Genomic DNA, 22,987 nt, shown 5'->3' with positions numbered 1-22,987 from the left:
TACAGAATCCCCAATTCCAGGAATGTCTGGATGGGGAAGGCTGGAGAATACGTGGGTATGATCCAAACTCGAGCTGTGATTTAAGAGGCAAGGGATGTGGTATGAGAGACATGTGGTATCCACTTACCAGCCGGAGTACCCAAGAAGTCCGCACTGCCCACAGACATCAACCTCAAAGGCATCACTTGAAATCATCAGTCTCTCTAGTAAAAGCATACTTGCTCCATAACCGATTAAACAGTCACGTTCCATTTCTCCAAGACGCAAACCACCATCACGAGATCGACCTTCAGTAGGTTGCCTTCGAAACAAGTTAGACAAATGTGTTATTATTATACTAAACAAAGAGGCAGCATCACATGCTAGCTAAGATCTTGCACAAGGCTTCAGAGTGGGCTCACCGGGATTCAAACTGCTTTTAGACAGTGACCAAAAGCAGGCTGCTCAGCCTCTCAGCCTCATTTGTAAAGCGCATGTTAGACAACCTGTCCCAAAGAGGCTTAAAGGAGAAGAGATGTAACACTAGTGGTTGCTATTACTATTATTAGATAGAAATAATAATTACATAATCTTCTGTGATATAATAATAAATTAATATATAATCATATAAAACAGCAGGGCTAGCATTACTATTACCATCACTTTCATCATTATTAGCACAGTATAGTCCTCAAATCAGGGTAGAATGTCTTTTGAGTACCTTCAAAGATGTCTCAGTTCTCTGTTATTTAAAGGCAGAAAAACTAAGCAGAACGCACTATGGGAGAAACATGGGTCCCCAATTGTTATTGCCAGGGCTCCAGGGAAGAGCTTTACTATTAAGAAATAAATTGAGCATGGAAAGAAGCAAAGAGAGTTTTATAAAATTTGGAATAGATCAGGAATCATCTGGAAGGATGGAGTACCTGAGCCAGATGGGAGGTTCCTCAGAGACTGGGAAAGTTCTGTGTGTCCCATTCAGGTCGTTCCTTCTTGTATGAGAACTGGGAAGCTATTAGCCCCCTGAATGGACTCCCTGTGGTTTATGTATCTGCTGGGCTTGAGAATACTTTAAAAGGTTAGGAATCCAAGACCCAGAGATGTAGGTAAAATTAGGGGATTCTGAAACAACTCAGGCAAACCCACCTAGATCCCACCTAGGTACTGATGACAGAAATTATTAAAAAAAAAAAAAAAAAAAAAAAGTAAAGAAAAGAAAGAAAAAAAGAAAAAAGCAAGCTCCCTGGCTGGTTGATTTTGGAGTGACAGTCCTTAGAGGTAGTCTGAGCAGGGGTGGACTGTAAACCTCTTGTTTGCTTCATTCCGTAGCATTTTTAATCTTTGTTGTTGCCTCCAGTTTCCCAAAGAGTTAAGAAGGTAAACACAGTGTACACCAGCCCATGCTGAAATGTTACCTTCTGTTGTTGAAAGTTACAATGGGAAATCAAATCGTAGATTATTTGTTGAAAGAAAATCTACCTATGAAAAACTTACAAATAGGTCTAAATGAACACATTATAATAGCCACTTCATAACTGAGCACGATATCTATGTTTTGATCTAGGGTGGGAGTCGGGGGCATCCCTACACCTGTGGTCACTGGACAAGTGAAGGGGGTCTGATCACATGTGGGCAGAACCCAAAACTTGGATTTTAACCAACTGAGATCACAGACTACAAATACACTCCAGGCAGATTCATATGGAATACACAAAAGTAATTCTAAAGCAGCAACGTTTTTTACACAACAAGGCAAAAAACAGGAAACGTATTTTGAAATATGTTACTCTGAAATAGTTTTTTTTTGTTTTTGTTGCTTTTTTTGGCCGTGCCGCACGGCTTGTGGGATCTTATTCCCAGACTAGGGATCGAACCCAGGCCCTAGGCAGTGGAAGCGCGGAGTCCTAACCACCGGAGAATTCCCTGAAATAGTTTTTGGATGTTGTAACTGAAATGGAAGTTCTGGAGGGGACAGCATTCAGGGGAGAGTTGCATTGCCAGGTCAGAGTGGGCAGGGAACTGGATATGTGTTGAGCCTCTCCCATGAATTGGCACGGTATACATTCTATTTTAAAACATCTGACATTCACCAGCATGCTACAAAGTGGGAATTACTGTTTCCACTTCATATACGGGAAAAACTGAAGCTGAGAGGAGCTAAGTGATGTGTCCAAGGCTGGTGGAAGTGGTATAAGGTGGAGATGAGTTCACATCCATGTCTGTCTGTCTCCCCAGGCCCACCCTCTCTGGCAACCTTGGCACTACTGCCAGATTGAGCCGGGTAAGTCTCTGTGGTGAGAACTGGCCTGTGCATTGTAGGATGTTCAGCAGCATCCCTGGTCTCCACCCACTGGATGCCAGTAGCTTCCTCGCCACCCGCCAGTTGTGACATCCCAAAATGTCTGCAGACATTGTCAAATGTCCCCTGGGAGGCACAATCGCCCCTGGGTGAGAACCACTGCCCTAGACCCTGCTTCTCCAAATGGAAGATGTAGTACTAAGAACATGTGAAACCTAGTATTTATAATTCCCTTTCCCAACAACCGTACCCATTCATCAACACACAGACATTGTGCTTGGAATTGAGGACACACTGGTGAAAGGGCACATGTGGACCTTAACCTCCCAGAGCTTACTCTAATAAGCACGCAAGTACAGGTGCCTTATGCTCCCGTAACAGTTTTAAAAAATGACAGTTGTGGCCTCGCTACCAAATAACGTATGTAATGTGTTTTCTGTGTACACATGGGAGCATGCAGGTGTATCGATATGTGTTCATGTAAAGTGTACCTACATTCCTATATTTGAACCTTGTAAAACAGGACCATATTTAAACTGGTGCATAAATGCAAATGACTCTGTTAGGAGACTACTGGCAAGACCTACGGTGGGCTTGCTCTTGCACCTATGAATTGATTTTTAATTGGTTGCTATTTTTTCATTTTAATCAGACGTATGTGATTTTTGATGCCTAACACCCCGAATTTTGACATCTGCCTATTGCTATATCCGAGAAATGCAAGGTAGACTTAACCGCATTATAAATGCTTTTCTCTTACCTGGTAAGGACAGCTCGTGGTCCCCGTGCCCGGGCATGCATCTTATCGAGCACCATGTGTTTCAGTTTCTGATAGTACACGGGGCCAAAATAGATGTATGCTTCCAAGGGTTCACTGCAAGAAAGGTCAGAGTTTTAGGTTAAGAAACTAAGTTTGGGCTAACAAGAGACAGCCTTTTCTAGGACTCGTCACTGGCAGGCCCTTATTTGTTTATGAACAAGTTTATGACTGAATGAATGGAAGAGAGTGATTTTCAGTCTGCAGTGAACAAATATGCTAGAACTGAAAATATAAAAGTACCATGGATGCAATAACAGATGCATTGTTCAATTAAGAAATAAAAATTTATGAACACTGGGGTGCAGTATCTTTTCGAATTAGTGTTTTTGTTTTTTTTGGATATATACCCAGGAGTGGAATTGCTGGGTCATATGGTAATTGTATTTTTAGTTTTTAGTTTTTCGAGAAACCTCCGTACTGTTTTCCACAGTGGCTGCACCAATTTACGTTCCCACCAACAGTGTATGAGGGTTCCCTTTTCTCTACATCCTCGCCAACATTCGTTATTTGTGTTCTTTTTGATGACAGCCATTCTGACAGGTGTGAGGTTATTCTCACTGCAGTTTTGATTTGCATTTCCCTAATGATTAGCGATGTTGAGCATCTTTTCATGTGCCTGGTGGCCATCTGCATGTGCTCTTCGGAGAAATGTCTATTCAGTTCTGCCCATTTTTAAATCGGGTTTTTGCTTTTTTTGATGTTGAGTTGTATGAGTTGTTTTTATGTTTTGGATATTAACCCCTTATCGGTCATATCATTTGCAAATATCTTCTCCCAATCTGTAGGTTTTCTTTTCATTTTGTTGATGGTTTCTTTTGCTGTGCGAAAGCTTTTCAGTTTAATTAGGTCCCATTTGTTTATTTTTGCTTTTGTTTGCTTTAGAAGACGAATTCAAAAAAATATTGCTGCAATTTATGTCAAAGAGTGTTTTGCCTATGTTTCCTCTAGAAGTTTTATAGTATCTAGTCTTACATTTAAGTTTTTGATCCATTGAGTTCTTTTTTTATTGAGTTTATTTTTGTATGTGTTAAAGAATGTTCTAATTTCATTCTTTTTTATGTAGCTATCCAGTTTCCCCAGCACCACTTACTGAACAGACTGTCTTTTCTCCACTGTATATTCTTGCCTCCTCTGTCATAGATTAATTAACCATAAGTGTGTAGATTTATTTCTGGGCTTTCTATCCTGTTCCATTGATCTGTGTGTCTGTTTTTGTGCCAGTACCATAATGTTTTGATTATGGCAGCTTTGTAGTATAGGCTGAAGTCAGGGAGCACGATTCCTCCAGCTCTGTTCTTCTTTCTCAAGATTTTTTTGGCTATTTGGGGTCTTTTGTGTTTCCATACAAATTTTAAAATTATTTACAATTGCCAAGGTATGGAAGCAATCTAAGTGTCCATCAACAGATGAATGGATATGTGGTGTATGTGTGTGTGGTGTGCGTGTGTGTGTGTGTATATATATATATATATATTTATATATATATATATATATACACACACACGCACACCACACACACACACACAATGGAATACTACTCAGCCATAAAAGAGAATGAAATTTTGCCATCTGCAGCAACATGGATGGACTTGGAGGGCATTATGCTAAGTGAAATAAGTCAGACAAAGACAAACACTGGATGATATCACTTAATGTGGAATCTAAAAAATACAACAAATTAGTGAATAAAACAAAAAAGAAGGAGACTCACAGATATAGAGAACAAACTAGTGGTTATCAGCGGGGAAAGGGAAGGGGTAGGGGCAATATGAGGGGTAGGAAAAAAGGGTTATTATGGGATTATATGAAATCATGTGTGAAACTTTTGAAAACTGTAAACTACCATAGAATTTAAAGAATCGTTCATTCAATTAAAAAAATAGTGAAAAAAAATTTAAACAGGTTGTGAGACAGTGTGAACAAGACAGTCCCTCCTTCACTGCTGCCACCCTCGTCAGGCCACCATCCTTTCTTGCCTGGACTACTGCAGACAATCCTCCAGTTGGCCTCCTTGCTTCCACTCTTATCCCTCAACAATCTATTCTTCACACAACAAGCCAGAGTGATTCCTTCTAAATCATAAATCATAGCAGGTCATTTTTCTGCTCTAAATTCCCAATGGTTTCCCATTACATTCAGACTCTGCATCACCCAAATATTGTATCACGGCCACAAGGTCTAACACAACCTGGCTCCTGTCCACCTGACTCATTTGCTATTCCCCTTCCTCACCGCTCATTCTACTCCAGCAGCACTGGCCTCTTCATTGTTCCTCAAATGTAGCAAGCCCACCTGCCCCAGGGCCTTTGCGCTTACTGTCAGCTCTGCCTGAAACATTCTTCCACCAGGTATTCACATGGCCCTGCCAAACCCTTCACCTCCTCCGAGAGGTGCGCCCCATTCACATTCTCTAGAGGTGCCTTCCTCCCACCCCAGCATCACAGTGCCAGTGCAGTCTCAACTCTCACGTTGGTTTTATGTTCTTCAGAGCACTTGTCACCGTTTGCTATTAAAGTACACATTTGTTATTTCTCTAATTATCGCCTGTTTTCCCCAGAAGAAGTAAATGCCGCAGAATAAGCACTTCATCTCCTTGTCACTGTGGTCCCTGCACTAATGACCCTGCCTGGCACACAACAGATACTCAGTAAACGTCTGCCACAGAGCTGACTCATGAGCCTTTAGAAAATCCGTAGTAAGAGTTTAAAAAGAGAGTGAATATTTAAGTGCTTTGACAGTGGAAAGCTTTTTTTTTTAATATAAATTTATTTTTATTTATTTATCTTTGGCTACGTTGGGTCTTCGTTGATGCGCATGGGCTTTCTCTAGTTGCGGCGAGTGGCGGCTACTCTTCGTTGCGGTGCACAGGCTTCTCATTGCGGTGGCTTCTCTTGTTGCGGAGCACGGGCTCAAGGTGCACGGGCTTCAGTAGTTGTGGTGCATGGGCTCAGTAGTTGTGGCTTGCAGGCTCTAGAGCACAGGCTCAGTAGTTGTGGCGCACGGGCTTGGCTGCTCTGAGGCATGTGGGATCTTCCCAAACCAGGGGTTGAACCCGTGTCTCCTGCACTGGCAGGCAGATTCTTAACCACTGCGCCTCCAGGGAAGTCCCTGCATAAAGTCCCTGAGATAAAGACCTCTTTATCTCAGTTTTCTTAGTTGTACAACAAGGGGGGCAGACTAAAGTTCTTTCCAGCTTTAATAATAAATGATTCTAATTCCTCCACTGTATGGCTGCTCACAGTAGAATTTCTAGAACTCTGTCACCTAATGCCATTCTATCATTAACTGAATAAAGCCAGATGCAATTTTTCCTCCTAGCTATGCTCGAAAATGTGACAAGGGATGAAAAGCTGGTGGGTGAATATGGTTTTAAGCCCTTTATGAAACTTTCAACTAACAAGCTAAAGTAGTGTTTCTCAAACTTTACAACTGAGATGAATGGCAAAGAAATGAAAACACTTATTGGCTGGGGGCACTGGGGAAAGTGGTGCAGACAGAGCCTACAGCTGTCCATAGGAAAAAGAGCACAACCCATCCAAATCTTGCAGTAAAATTACGTTCAGAAGGTCCGCCAAATTGATTCACTGGATTTGCATACTTTCTGGTCAACTACTGCATTATTTCTGGATGAGAAGCAAAGACTAAAATGATCCGTTTAGCAGTGATAACTGTTTTTTTGAAATGGACCTTAGTTACTTCACTGAATCATTTTTGAAATGGACCATCACTCTCGCCCTGTAATGCGATTTCCTGTAACACCTCAACTATGATACACCTAAAGAAATCCACATTATTACAGTCTAGATAGGTCATTTGAGAAAGCAGGCAATCATTTTAACAGATACAGATTTTGGCCATTTTCATCATATCTGGATAGTCTATTTGCAGCACTAACATCAAGCTCTGTGTTTTCACACATGCTTCCACGCTGAGTTTCACTTGTGCTCAAGCAGTTTGAAACCTCAGAAGAACGGTATAAATGCTAGGTCCCAGAGTTTTATCTGGCATAAAATATGTAAGTGGGTCTTAATTTAAGCAACTGATTTGATCCTTTAAAACCATGTGTGAGTCAAGTTTGAAAACCTGATCATTCAGGGTAACCTCAGGGACATGTTTCTCCAGGGAACCAGGAAGACCCAGCGCTCTGCTGTGTCTCCCTTCAGGCTGCTTTCCAGCCTCCCCTCAGGCCGCAGCCGCTGCCTCTTCCACTTCCCTGAACTTCCCAAGCTCTGCCCCTTGTAAGGTGTTCAACACACTTCTCCCCTGCACGAAACACTCTCCAAATGTCTCTTCTCATCCTTCGTATCTCCGCTGAAATAGCCACCTCCTCACAGGGGTCTTCTAACCTATACTTTGGTTTCATTTTGGTGAGAGCTATTTGTACTTGTGTTGATTTGTTTTCATTCCTTTATTCAACAAACATTTATGGAGTGCCTGCTGTATGTCAGGCTCTGTGCTAGACACTGGAAATAAAACAGTAAACAAAACAGACAAGCCCTGCTCTCATGTAGGTTACATTCCCACTGGAGAGACAGATAGTGATATTATATGGTATTATTACATTACTTGATAATGATGAACGCTACAGAGAAAAATACAGCAGGAAATGGGCAACACTGAGTTGTGGTTTTAAAGTAAGTAGTCAGGGTAGGCCCTGCTGAGAAGTTACTTTTTGTCTTATTTTTTAATGTCTAGTAACAAATCTCAGTGGTCAGCCCCATAGGTCAGGGACCACGTCTATTTTGTTCACTGTTACATACTTAGTACCTAGCACATGTTAGGTGTTTAACACGTCATTGGTGAATGAACGCGCAAATGTTACGCCTCAGGCTACCTGTCAGAGCACTAAGTATCTGATATTCATCACAGTAGTGCAGAGAAAGGCCAACAGTTAAGAGATTTTGTATTATAGACAACTGATGTGTCCTTTAAAAGCTGTGCAGAAATCCTATTTTGGTAAGTAAGATCTTTCTACTTTTTAAATGGGAGCCTTATCGGCAAAAGGGCACTCCTTAGTTTATTAGTTTTCTAAATTTGGACTTTCTTTTCTCCCCTCCCCCAGTTTCACTGAGATATAATTGACAAATAACATCATGTAAGGTGTACAACGTGTTGATGTGATACACACATACCGCAAAATCACTACCACCACAGCTTAGCTGTGACATCCACCATAAATCTGGATTTTCTTGTATCAGATTTCTTAAAGGAGTAAAGCCGTATATCTTAAGGGCTCTTATGCCTTATCATATTTTTACTTTTATCCTTTTACTTTAATAAAATCATACTTTTACTTTAATACTTTTACTTTAATAAAATCGTAATTTTCCTTTAAGACGTCTAAACACACACTCACCCTGTGATGCCAGAGGTAACATAGTCTTTCCCCAAGTAGTTATAACCGTGGCGAACGAGGTCCTCACACACATCCTTCACTTTACTGCCTCCAAACGCAGTGCCGTAGTGGAATCTGCCGTCTAACACGCCGGCCTTGCCCGCCAACAGCTCTATTAACTTTCCCACCTGTGGGATGTGAACAAATTAAGTGAGCACCTTCCTGTGGTTTAGGAATTCTGCCTGTTTATTTAGCTCTGGCCTGTTTCTTCCAAAAGATTATAAGACTAGTACTATTAATAAGAGTGATAAATCAGTAGTAGCAAATATTTATCCTCTCTTACTGTGACCTAAGTTTACGCCTCCAAGACCACGATGGGATAGGTACTATTACCTCCCTCAGTTTACATCTGAGGAAACAGAGGGGTTAAGCAACTTTGAAGTCCCACAGCTGCTAAGTGTCGGAGCCAGGATGACAGAATGGTAACCACAGAAAGGGAGATACATTGATACATGGGGTTCTTCTGTTGAGGGGTGAGTTCATCACTCAGAAGACTGCTCTCAAAGGGAAGCCCAGACCTCTCCACACCCCCTCTGTAGAGGAGATTAGCCCCCACTGTCAGGGTCTAGGGACCTATTTATTTGGCAAGAGGTAAAAGGGCCCTTTCCGAAAATCAGTTTCAGGGCCCCATCTCCTCCAACTGCCTGCCTTTTTCCTTAAAGGCAGCGCCTCTGAAAACCGTACTAACTGGGCTTCCCTGGTGGCGCAGTGGCTGTGAGTCCTCCTGCCAATGCAGGGGACACGGGTTCGAGCCCTGGTCCCGGGGAATCCCACATGCCGCGGAGCAACTAAGCCTGTGCACTTTGGCTGCTGAGCCTGCGCTCTAGAGCCTACGAGCCACAACTACTGAGCCCGTGTGCCACGACTGCTGAAGCCTGTGTGCCTAGAGCCCGTGCTCCGCAATGGGAGGCCACTGCAATGAGAAGCCCGCGCGCTGCAACAAAAACCCAACGCAGCTAAAAATAAATTAATAAATTTATTTTTTTTTAAAAAAGATAACATTCCTTCCTAAAACAGAAAAACAAAACAAAACAAAAAAACCCATACTGACCGTCATTCGAGATGGGAAGCCATGGGGGTTCATTATGATGTCCGGACAGATGCCAGAATCACAAAATGGCATGTCTTCCTGAGGGACGATCAAGCCACAAACACCTGGGGGAGAGAAGATTTCATGCCACGTAGAGCCAACCGGCAGAAAGGAAGAACACAGCACTTAATTGGGATCTCCCTGCTGCCGTCTCTATTTCCACTGCTCTCAAACCTTCTCCGTGGTCTCCATCAAGAGTAATAAAAGCAACTTCCAACAATCCTGCTACATGAACAGTTCAAAAACGACTGTCCTTGCGGAAAGGCACTGCAGCCTGCGGGTTGACCTGCTGGCACGACACACAACGTGCCGTCAGGCCGTCTGCCCGGCCTCTCTTGCCCCAGACAGGGGAGAGCAGTGGCTTCCCCACGCCCCAGCCCCATCGTCGTTCCTGACACTGCAAGTCAGCGGCAATCTCGCTCCTTGTCAGCCAGTCTGTGATCTGCTACCTAACGTACCCACAGCACAGGAACGTGAGTTCTCTGATCACCAGAACTGACTGGGCAAGGGGTGTGTTTAGACTGTGGTTTTAAAACGTGGGACAAGGAGTCCTTGTGAGTGGCTGATGCACTGACAGGTCTACCTACTGGCTGCCGAGCCCTGGCTGGTGGGCTAGTTTCTGCCAGGGCTCCCCTGGCCGAGCCTAAGCTGCCCTAGGGAACTGTAATTCCTATAGCTTATGGCATGCTAGAAAAGTGACCTCTGATCGAAGTTGTAGAGCTGAACAAGAAAATTAAATGCCAAATTACTCTTGGAAGAAAACGCTGGAATTAGAAATGAAATTCTAAGAACGAAAACCAAACCAAACCCCACCAGCTCTCTGCACTCTACTGACGGTCTCTTAAGTTAGTTGTACTTTATTACTCCCTAAATATTATTCTAACCTGTAAGGGATCTTATTGCTTAAATAGTTTTAAATTCCTCTGATTTCTTTCTTGGTAGAACGACTATACGGGTACAGTTTTGGATTGTTCACCACAAGCTACCTAATTCAGAATTAGAAAACTAGTCTACAATGGCACTGGACCAGGAAAAAAAATGCTTTTATATTTCTTAACATGAACTTTCTTTTCCTTTGTATACAAAGTTATCAACCATCTGCACCTATTGAAAAGAAACTGTTCTCAAAGAAATGTTTCTTTCCTCAGTTTGATTTCTACATAATTACTCAAACTTTTTTAAAATAAAATTTTTGTGCATGTTATAATCACCAAGACCTGAAGTCTAAAGAGAAAGAGTGCCATCTGCCTATTTAACATCGGTTATCAATGTTCAGATTTCCAGTGGCTATGAACGATATGGTAACTCGGTTTATGAAGTTGAATCCCAGAGCATGCCTTTTTGGTTGAAATTGTATTGTTTATTATAAAGAACATATGCTTTCCTACATTAAGCCCAGAAACATTCAGTTCACTTTATTTCAAATTCAGCTACAATGTGTTAGAATTTAAATCAAGCAGAGTCTGTGACCCTCCTTTCTCCCCTCCAAAAATCCATCTTTGTCCACACTGAAATTATCTGACAAAACACTGGGGCTACTGGGAAATCTACTCTGAAAGACATCAAACTGTAAATCTAGGTGCAACCGACAACAACATTGTTGAGCAGTGAACAAAATGTTAAAAACAGCAATTCCTAAAGAGGCCAGTCCCTGGGACGTGCTTGGGTGAGAATGTCACTTTAGCTGGTGAGGAGGTGGAAGGTTCAGCTACATCCCTTAAAAACAAAACTGAAGAAAAGCCTCGGCACCCCTTCAGCAGCAGTTCACAGGGGGATGCTGGCGTCTGCTCAAGAGGAAGCTGCCTGTTCACCCCCGACAAGAGAAGGTGGGAGTGAGGTGCAGGAGGTACAGAAACCCACTGCGGAAGCAGGACACACTCATATTGGGGGAGGGTAAGGAGTGGGATGATTTGCATTTTGTATTCTCAGTCTCAGTTGACAAGTTTAATCAAGCAAATTTAACTTCATTTTGTTATTAAAATGTAAGCAATGCTCCCTCCCCTGAAATCTGAATCTCCAATAACTCTTCTTGAAATCTGATTAATATTTGGTATAGAGATTCCTTTCTTGGGAAGTTATTTCCTTATCAGCCCTTTTCTGACATTGCAGTTTAAAAATACATTGGTTATATAAGTCACTTACAGATTTTTTTCATTCCATTATAGGAATGGCTTTGGCCACATCTGAATCAAGGGCACCTGTAAGCCAAAAATTAAATCTTAGCTAACTTAAAATTACTTTAGGCTCTGAAAACCCTTTTATATGCCAAGATGGTTCCCATAGCAGACAGGCCTGTGTTGTTTGTTTTGTGTGAAAGTGAATGATAAAAGATCCATGAAATCGACACAGAAAGCCAGAACAGCAGAAAGAACTGAGGGCTCTCCATCATTGCGGCTTCTACCCTCTGCTGACTTGTGGAACAATGGAAGCTACACATCCAACTGCAGATCTAACACAGCTGTGCATTTCATTAGATGAAGAGCACTAGTGACACAAGTAAATAATTAACTTATTCTGGTCCGCTGACTGTGCTTATGAGACCAGTCATAGCTGACAGATTTTAATACAAGTTAACACAAAGAAACCATAATGAGCTTAGAAGTTAAAACAAAATATTTAGACAGAATTTGATGATCTCGACTCTCAAATTAGACAAATGATTTTTTAAAGTTTGTATTTTACTGAATTCATTTGGTGGGGGGAAGAGAGTTCTCAATCTTAGAACCAGACTTCTCTTTCTTTTTTTAAAGGTATTTCTGTTTCAGAATTATTCAAATCCTTAATTAAAGTAGGAAGGTTTTTTTCTTATTTTTCAAATGAAAAATTAAAACTCTGGTTTCTCCAGGGACAGAGGCATAAAAATCTCTTCCAATATTTAGAACTCTTAGAAGTTATAGTTTCCTTTAACACTGGTTTTAAAATGTAAATGATATGCAGTACGCTTCAGCGTGTTAACACTCCCCTGGATCCTTGAAAAGGGGATGGACTACAAATAAACCATATCTAATGGAAGCTGTTGTGAAACAATTACTGATTCATACCTTAAATGCTTACACAGCATTTCAGATTTTAAAATAAAATTTCATCCCCCGGCTCATGCTGGTGTCTCGACTCCATTGTTTATAGCACAACCTCCTGGCAGTGAATTGCAAATACACCAGTTTAACAGGACCGGGAACACTTAATGCCCTCATAGGGGCCAAATGGGAATTAGACCACAGATTACACTACTGAACTTTTAACAAATGAAAACAGACAACAAGGAAAAACTGGAACACAGAAAGTTAGAGCAGAAAGGTTCTACAGATACCCAGTCATTAAAATATTACTCCATCACCGTCAATCTTAATTTCAAGTTGTAAAGGTAAAGAATTTAGGGAGTCTCAGGAAGCCACAAATCTCACCGCCAAGCCACACAGGAAAGGCAAATCTGGGGATCCACTGCCACAGTTCTCTGTGTCACGGCCCCTACACTGGAGGCTCTTACACCAATTTGTTATTTCTATTTCTGTGGCCTCGCAGAACACGTAAATCATTTAAAGAATACCCAGCAAAAGTCCAGTTAATCTGACAAATCACTCTTAGAAAGTATTTCTAATTGTAAACAGCAATTCACTTGTTCATAAGTCATTTGTGGACTTTTTTTTTTTAAACTAGTCTTAGTGTAATGGATCCATCTCAATCCAAATAGGAAAAAAAAAAGGTAAGAACGTGAGAAAAAAGATAAGGAAGAAAACTAAAGCATTATATTACCATATAAAGACAGGAAAGCAAGTATCAACTGGCAAAAGACAACTGTAATAACATCTTTAATCTGAGATCTGTTTTTGGTGTGACTTTAACGTGTTGAGAACGAGCTAGCAAAGGGTTTTCTCTTTTGTTGATAGCCAGGTCTCCCCTTAGGATCACACTCTGCTTCACTTTTTAATTAAAAAAAATTTTATTTAGCAAGTCTACCTTCTATGTAACCACTTTTGGATTAAATTTATCACTCTCAGGTTGATATATATTTTCATTCTTCCTTTTCTGAGTGAGAAAAGAGAATCATTTCCCTCGATGCCCTCAGTTAATAAGCTGCGTGACAAATGCTGTGACGGAGGCGGGGGATACGAAGAGGTTCAGAGACTTGAGTCCACTCGAGAGGTGTCCCACGCAGAGGAGCCTAACTGAATACTGACCATGAAAACACCTGGATAGTTCAGCTTACCAGGTTCTAATGCTCTAAGAGATGCAGAGCAAATCAGGCAGTATGTCCTGCTGAAATAACACTAATCAGAGTCTAAACTGCCTACTTTCTGTGAGTACCAGTTAGACAAGACTTTTCTTTTTCTGCACAGTTTAACACTCTGTCACTAAGCGAAGGTGAAATGATGCTCCGATGCTTCTCTATCAGTCCTAGTGCAAGAAGAGGGTTGGTGTTTGGTGAAGGAGTGATCACTGTATTAATGCCCGGTATTAATGAGGTTCATAAATGGGGGCCGGGGGGACGCGATCTATAACGGGCTCATCACCCCTTGGACACTCAGACCTGTGTAGGGTGGGACATCCTGGAATTGGGTGACCTTAATTTGTCTCTGTGCTGTTCAACTGATATTGTTACCTTGGGGATAAAGCACCGCTTTCTGGTGAGCCTTAGCTGTTTGGTCTTTGGAATGGGAATAATTAGCACCTATCTCATGAGGCACTTGTGTTAGAAGAACAGATGAGCTAATGTCTGAGAGGTACTTTAAGGTCCTCAGAGAAAGGCGGCATCTAAATACAAGGAATTATTATTATATAAGAAACCTAATTACTCTCAGCAGGAAGCAAACTAGCAACGCAAAGGAGACCAACTTAATGAATGGAAGGGGCAGATGCAGTTGCACTAACTGTGGCTGAAGAGACCGAAAAGCAGCTCACTCCGCTGGGTTCAGATCATTTCACACGATCAGGATGGTGTCTCCTAATAACGTCAGAGCTTCACAGGACCTGGGCTGCGGATTTCCAGGGCAGAGTAGCTTGCTGCTCATGAATGTGGTGGTAAACGGGGCCGAAGAAGCAGGAGGAATGCTTTCAAGTTCGACTGTTCGTGTTAAATAAGAAATGTTTCTACTTTGAACAAACGCATCTCGATAAGCCTTTACATATTCAGAAATGTAAGTCTCTAAATCAAAACGTGAAGGCTAACACAGGTGGTTGCTCCTTTCTTCCTTTCCCCCTTTCCAGTTATTGAATTAACCTTCTTTTATTCTCACACCACCACCTTAAATAATCCCAAGGGGGAGGGGAGGAGACAAAAACTGTTGAATCATATTAGCTTTGTTCTGTTGCTGAATCGCTTCCAGATCTATCACATCACTTGCCATATCCCGGTTGACATAATTTTAATTCGGCTCTTCCTTACATGTTAACAGATAAATAATGCATAAGAAAACTTGATTAGCTTTCTTATTAAAACATCACTCTAAATGAGAGGAGGCGCTAGAAGACAATACAGTTTTTACACGGCTTTCCCATGAGCAGTTGAATGGTTTGATGTGATAAATTTGCATAGTCTGAAGCACACAAAGGGCTGATTAATTGAAACCCTTACAATGCTTCTGGAAGCAGCTATTGTAAAACAATAACCATAGGAACTTTACAAAATACACATGGCTGAATGTGTCAAGAGCTTAATAAAATGTGTTGAGGCTATACTATTTGGAAACAGAATTGGAGATTTTTATTCTGGGCCATAAAACACTAAACACCCTAATTTCAAAGCTTTACTTGGATATTTACTGAAAGGTCAGAGGGTTACTGGCTAGCTACCGAAGACCAAAATTTGTTCTTAAAAAAACTAAAATAAAATCTTCTCGAGGTGTCTATGTGGACAAAATAATCTTGATTTCAAACATTAAAGTAAGAGTTGCCAGAACTTCTTTTTGGAACAAAACTCTGAAGGACTGTCTGGCATCATATACCTTATCTTGGGGCTCACACTGTTAGCTCCATCGGCCCCCTTCTCCCCTCCCACTTGGAGTCTTTCATTCAAGCAGGATCAAGCAAAGTAGGGAGCCAAAGACATCCAGACTTTGAAGCCTCAGACTAGCAGAGGGGATTTTAGACAGTCTCAAGTGCTACATGAGTACAAGGTGTTATTATTATTACTTTAAATCAGAGTCTTTTCATTCTCTCAATTTTAGAGAACATAATATAGAGAATGGAAATAACAAGTGAAGGTCTGGAAAAGGCAAAGGTTTTGCCCAGCCTTGTTTAACAAACAAACTTTCCTCTTGGCTTTTCTGCCACACACAAATTAATATTTTCTTACTTCCCACAGCCTCTTCATACCTACTGTATAAAGATTCTTTAATGTGTTGGAAAGTCAGGGTAGACTTTTTTTTCTTCTAATAAACATTCAGTTAATATCTCAATAAATTAATTTAACAGGTTGCTGAATAACTTTTATTAATGCAAAATGGAGGCAAGTGACCTTATAATGAAACTTTTGTTGAACAAGAGAGGGCCGAAGACGAACCTTCCAAACAATGTTACCCATAAATGCATAATCCTTATGAACCAATACTGTGAAAAAACTGCATTTAGTAAGACTATATTTCTATTTTAAAACGAAGTTTGACTTCACTCCACTTAAACTAGCTGTCTGAGGATTTAGGGGGCGATACTGAGGAGTGTATACCGTTATCTCAGATTTGCAGTTATTAAAAAGCTTCTGTTTGCCAGGACAAACACTCTTGCTCAAATACAGTTTTTCCTCTCCTTTGGAATACTGTTTGGTATTGCTGCCGATTCTGTGATCTACAGGACCTTTGTTGGAGGTGCTAATCCTTTTTCACATGAGAGACTGAGAAATGTTCTTTCAGAGAAGTGATATATTGCCTTTTTTCCCCCTACATCAAAGGAGTCCACTTTTTCCTCCCTCATTGTGAATGGCAGCAAAAGTAAGAGGAAATCTGGAAATATAATAATTTGGTTTCCTGAGCAATGAAATGAAATTTAACTTGGGGAATTCCTTAGGCTGACAGATAATTTTTGTTAAAGGATTAAAAAATAAAACAAACAAACAAAAAACCCAACTGAGCAGGGAATCTGCTCACCCTTCTAATAAACGCACTAACCATCATAGAAAGCAAGGCTCAAGAAAAAAGTGTTTGCCTTTGACGAGTTCCCTTCATATAGAACTTATGCCAAAGTTCAAGAGGCTTACATAACTTATTTTGATTTTAATAAGAATTCTAGTTCCAAACATGACTCCAATCAGCATTCTGTGTGAATGTGTCTTCCTATCTTTAACTCTTATCTATAAAGCTGATCAAGGAAGAATGTGAAGAGAAAACACGAAGAACATTCCAGACCCATCTCTGCTCTCTTTTCCCCTGTGGAGCATCATTATGCATCTATTATGTAAGTCATGGCTTCACTCTGAAGTACCTAGAAGTCTAGAACACTTGGGAAAGGAGATCAAGACTTTGGGGTTCTAATATTTTCCCACCACCACCCGAGTTTGAAACAAAACTAAACTTTCCTTCCTTGGTAAACAAACATACAACAATTTCATAACTTTGGTGTACAGGTTATTACTAAATCATCTCACCTTTTCCAATATTTTGCATACTACTAAAGGATGAGCTGTTCTCGAGACTCTTGACCAAAGGCCAGCTCCTTTGAGGGGGAGCTGATTCACTGTGCATTTACTGATGAGATGCGCAACGGACCTCACAAAGACCCAAAGGACGAATGTACTTCATTAAAATTCTTCGAATTTCTCATTGGAAAACTATGTTGGAATTCCCTTATCTAAAAAGTGTGCTGTGAATGAATATTACCTGCTTTTCAGGCTGGAGGAGTCTTCATGTTAATTGTGACACCCTCTTCCTTACGGAATAGTTTCTCCTTCCTCCACGCTTGGCTCTCTCTGCTTGGTCCTCCTCCATTACCCAGGTCACAGAAAATGCTGCTGTTTACTGGGTCTGTCACATTTTTAACAGCTACTGATCAAACACTTTCACTTCTCCAGTGGGGCTTCTCTGTCTGATCGATTACATTCAAGCTTTGCTTAGTACACAGCACTGATGCTGATTCCCCACTACTTAGTACTGACTCTCCTGCCCCAGATCACCCACTTACTGTGGCCTCTTCAATCTTCTTGCTGAGCTTTTATAACATAGAACACATAGCTACTGCTGTTTAGCTTCCTCTTCACATTTATTTCATTTAGCTACTAATTATCCTACCACCTTTGAAGTGAACAGGCTTGAGCAGGAGAGACGCTCATGTTCCGTGAAACTAAATTTTCAAGTCTCCTTTAATTGTTAGAGAGGATATTTTGAGAGGCATTAGGTACAGAAATGCCATCTACGTAGTATGCATATACAAAAAGAATTCCTAATAACAGCTTTGTCAAAGTAAACTTTTAACAAAAGACAAAAATCAGGACATCTGCAGGGCCACATCGCTTTCTGAACACTGAGAATAACAAATTCAATGCTCTAAGTGGAAGGGGCAAAAAGAGATGGGCATAAAGATGACCTACATCAGAACAATCTTTATATTTTCTCATAGAGAACACACGTGTGTCAGCTTGCAGATGTTACCTATATATATAATTTCCAAACAATTCTATATTTCAAGAGTAAAAACTAAGTTCAACTAACTACTGCACTTATGCTGGTGTATATCTAGACCAAAACTGAAAGAAATCACTGTAGGAGTCACGGTGAGACACATGAAATTTTCATCAGCTCATTTCATGACAACCACAATAGCATAACCGACATTGTGGACTGTTCTCCGTCTCATTCACATTTTTACTTGCTGGCATCCAACTCTTTCAGGCCTCATCCAGCTCATCTTTGGGTCCCACGCTTAGGGCTGGGTTGCTGCACGGCTCCATATAGACGCCGCCAGCTGTGCCTGCTGCATGTGAATGTTCCAAATCAGCTCCCCGCCAGCACTGTCCAAGCCACTCCCCTCAAGTACCCCTCCTCTTCCGGCTCTAAGTATCACATCTAGCCAGATGAATCAGGAGAATGGGAAAAGTGGAGAACTCAAAAATTTACTTCCTCTTATTTATGCTCAAATTCTTGATAGATATGGGATTTTAACCAAAGCTACCAAGCCTGACCAGAGGGCCAATTAAAGAAGGGAGTGGGGACAGTGTTTTACAATGAGGTGATTTTAGAAAGACAGGAATACCTGGAAACACAGCTCTGTGTTAGGAGTACATCTTAATATGGGGGTTTGGCAGACATTTGTAAAACAAGGTATGTGAGGATACTGCTTCCCCTGGAGTGGTGGCAGGAGTGCTATGTGAAGCTGCTTATCCAGGAAGAAAGGGAATTTTGTGTCTCATTAAGGAAATATTAGAATTAATATTTAAATTACTAATATTAAATATAGTATTAAGAAATGTTAGAATTCTGTCCCAAGGAAAGGTTGTGTCTTTCCCAAGGGGAAATCTCAGGAAATATGGCAACCTTGGGGGCAGAGTGGTAATGGGATATCAAAAGAGAAAAGAAACACCTCAACTGGAATTAACAGAATGGGCAATGCACTTGGAATCAAAAATCTGGATTTGAATCCTGACTCTGCCAACACTAAGCTGTAGTAGGCAAGCAAGCTACTCACAACTCTCAATCTCCTATTCTGTATAGTAGAAATAACAACATCAACTAGAATTGTAAAGGTTAAAGGATGGAATATAGATGAAAATGCTTATAAACTATTAATACACAAAAGGTAAATACTATAAATGCAGGTGACTCCCAAATTTTATCTCTAGTCCTAACCTCTCCCTGGAGCTCCCGACTCTATACCCAAATGCCTACTCAACCTCTTCACTTGGAGTCTAATGGGCATCTCGAACCTGAGGGCCAAAATCTCAACCCCTGCCCTTGCCTAACTCCAAAAAAACCATTCCTTCTCCAGTCCTCCCCTTCTTGGTAAATAGCCCTGCCAGTTGCTCAGGCCACAGAACTCACCCTCAGTTCCTGTCTTTTCCTCCTCCAACATCTCTGCCATCAGCAAGTCCTGTTGGCTCTAATTCCAGAACATATCCAGAATCCATCACTTCTCTCCAATTTTCCACTGCTACTGCCCTTGTCCAAGCCACCGTCCTCTCCTCCCTGGACCACTGCCACAGTCTCCCTGCTTCCCTCTCTCTTCCCCTCCAGTCTGCTCTCCATATGGAATCCAGGGTGATTTCTTAAAATAGTAATTAGATCTTGTCCTCCTTTGCTTACACTCACCATCCAACAGGCCTATTGGTTCCCAACATATTTAGTATGAAGTCCAAACTCCTTTCCTTCGGCCACAAGGCCCTGTAGTACGTGCCTCATCCTTTTTCTCTCACTATCTCAAACCATGTTCCTCCTCAGGCACATGCCTGGCCAGACTGGCCTTATGTCTGTTCCCTGACTATGCCAAGCTCACTGATACCTCGGGGCTGTTGAACTTCACTCTCCCAGACCCTTGCTTCTCTGGCTCCTTTTCATCCTCCAGGTCTCAGCTCAAATGTCGCTTTGTGCAAGAGGCCATCCCTGACCATCAATCCACAGTACACCCCCTCTCCCCGCAAACCAGTCACTCTTTCACATCAGCCTTCATCTGCAGCACTTATCACTATCTTAAATTATTGTGTTTGTGTTTTTATTTACTTCTTTTCCATCTGTTTCCTTCCCTAAGAAAACATAAACCCCAGGAAAGCAGAGACCCTGTCAGTATTTACCACTGTATTCCCAGTATCTAGAACAGTGCCTGGTACATAGTGAAAGCTCCAGAAATGGATCAATTAATTAATAATATAAGCACTTGAGATGATCCTCCATCATCTCAAGTTCAACAAGACACAGAGTTGCTTTGTGATCGGTGCCCTCATTTCCAGGCTTAAAACCAGTCACTGTGGCCTCCTTCCTCTCCTTGGCTCTCTTTATTCCTGTCGGTCAACACGTTGCACTGATTTGCTCTTTACTGCTGCTCCCCATTTTTTCTTTCACAGGAAAAAAAATCTTCATCACAGCCTTCCAAGTCCAGACCCCACCCAGCCTGCCTTCCTTTCCTGCCCAGCCTGCAAGAGAAGACAGGGGACAGACCTACCAGCAGTTACCTTTACTGACTGCTGGCGGTGCTCCAGGCGCTGTGCTCCCTGCTTTACACACATCATTTTGTTTAATCCCAGTAACAACTCCTAGGAAACCGTCTCCATTTCAAAGGGATAAAATTGCTCACTTAGCGCTCAGGACCTCTACCTCTTTGCTATACTTTTTCTCAACCTGAAGGCTTTCTTTGAACGCTGAACAGAGGTGGCCATGAAGAAAAGGAGAAATGTGCCCATTCAGTAAGCCCACAAGGCAGGGCAGGGCTAACGCGTATACATTACAGGAAAGCGCACTCAGGCTCAATATAACCATCGGAACGGTGCCACCACAGAACGGCTGCCTCAGAAAGCAGCAAGGGCCCCCCTCCACAGCTCATGTGCGAAGTGGAAAACCATCTGCCAAAACTAATCTAAAAGAAATTCTTATACTGGGGAAGATGGATTTGGACTAGACTTCTAAAAGGTCTTTTTAAACTCTGAGATTTTGTCCCTATCTACAATAAGCTCTCAACTTCTCTCTCATGAATGGTCTTCACCATATAGTTTACTATTTAACTATATGTAATCCTTTGTATTCATCTTTTTGCCAACTCCTTAGGGGCATTAGCCAAGGGTTGAGTTTCCTTTCTACCTCCTAGAGAGCCCAACGCGGTTTTGGGACCATGGCAGTGACTTAAATATGACCAAATAGATTTCTTTGGGCTGTCAAGGCAGATTCTCACTGAAGCCCAGGGTGCACATATGGGTGGCATATGCATTTAGCTATTTTGGTTGGAAAAGCTTCAGTGGGCTTGTGTGGCCAGTTGGCCAGTTGGACTGGGGAGCTATGAATCTAGGGTGATGAAAGCCCTAGTACCAGTCTGGATAAAGATGAGACATTCCATTTCTGATATTTACTAGGAAGAATAAGTTATACTAATTTGGGGAGGGAAGATTTTGTCTTGTTATACCTGTACATTTAAGATATTTAATTATTCCACAGACACATTGAGTGAATACCATATAATATGCAAAGTGCTGTGATGGGGGCTTGGGGGGGTTAAATAAATTAGTAGGGCATGTCTCCTATCTTCGATAAATGTAAAATATACTTAAAGTTAGCAAACAAGGTATTCTGATATTTAGCAACAACATATACAAATATTTTAAAACCACTGCTATTTTTGAATCTTTACAATTTATATATAAATGAAAAGAACTTGAAAAAATAGGCTTCTGCTACTGTCATGCCTCTGACTTCAGATGGGTGACATTCAAGGAAAGGATCAAAATGGTAGACCTTAGTTACAATAATAATCCAGGGAAAAGATAAGCTATTCTCAGATAAATAAGAGTTGACAAAATGTGGTTAATACCCTTCTGATAATTGTTAGCATTTATGTCATAATTCTGAGTGTGTGAACTTTAAACGTTTTTAACTTAGTTTTAAATCTTAGAAATGATTAGAACAACCAAAAAAAAACCAAACAAAAAAACAAAACAAGGTACCTTGGAGGCAAGGCTCTGGTCAGCAGACAAAAGGTTGGTGCTCTAAAAACCCTCCTCACCTTTTATTAAAATAATTTTAACTTCAGTTCTATAAACTGCAGAGAAAACAACCAGGCACACTAAGCATTCTTGTGTTGAAAATTCTCGAATAATGGACATATGGATTTCCAGTAAACAGGGCAGAGGAAACACATGTTTATCTCTACTCCTTCTCAAACTCCTTATCAAAACTCCTTCTCCAAACAGGAGAGTTGACAAAATTAACGTAGAAACCTATAAGGAAAAAGAATGGACAAGAGAGAATTTTGAAAGCTGACGAATAGAGGAAAGAACAGTAAGTGACTTGAAAGAAGGAGAAAAATAAACCTAAGTACCTGCAGCAGAGGCACGAGGAAGTGAGCTGACTCAGCCCTCACTGCCACTCCCGGGAAGGCTCAGGAAATAGCACAAAGTGCTGGCAAAAGGGGGATGAGGTGTGGGGCTGAGGGCAGCAGGACCGACTCAAAGGCCCCCATCCATCAGCAGTTCCTTCCAGTGGGCTCCGCGTTAAAAATGTGTCTGGACTGATCCCTTCTCACCACTTCCCCCGCCGCCAGGCTTTTCCCACTCACCACCTGGGCTCTTAAAACAGCCTTTTAACTGCTATCACTGCTCCTTCACTCGCCCTATCATATTTCTCATCTGCTCAGGCCCCTCCAGGGGCGTCCCTCTCCCTCAGAGTAAAAGCCGAAGTTCACAGAGTGACCATCGAGGCCTCACCTCTGACTCCCTCTGCTCCGGCCACACTGGCCTCGGGGCCAGGCCTCGAGCACTCCAGGCTGGCTGCAGCCTCAGACCTT

The 22,987-nt window shown here is 41.6% G+C and overlaps 1 protein-coding gene across 4 annotated transcripts in view; it reads right to left on the bottom strand.

Moving 5' to 3' along the window:
* Nucleotides 1-22,987, bottom strand: part of POLR3B (RNA polymerase III subunit B) — a 158,621-nt gene that overhangs the window by 48,466 nt on the left and 87,168 nt on the right. For all 4 annotated transcript variants that reach the window (XM_067697835.1, XM_067697832.1, XM_067697833.1 and 1 more), the window contains 4 exons: nt 9,545-9,648; nt 8,455-8,621; nt 3,039-3,152; nt 128-301 (listed from right to left, as the gene is read on the bottom strand). In XM_067697835.1, the coding sequence (XP_067553936.1) occupies nt 128-301; nt 3,039-3,152; nt 8,455-8,621; nt 9,545-9,648 (559 nt within the window). The remainder of the gene's footprint in view (nt 1-127; nt 302-3,038; nt 3,153-8,454; nt 8,622-9,544; nt 9,649-22,987) is intronic.

Source organism: Pseudorca crassidens, chromosome 11 (assembly GCF_039906515.1).
Source record: "Pseudorca crassidens isolate mPseCra1 chromosome 11, mPseCra1.hap1, whole genome shotgun sequence".
NCBI lineage: Eukaryota > Metazoa > Chordata > Mammalia > Artiodactyla > Delphinidae > Pseudorca > Pseudorca crassidens.
This window is presented reverse-complemented; position numbering and strand designations above follow the sequence as displayed.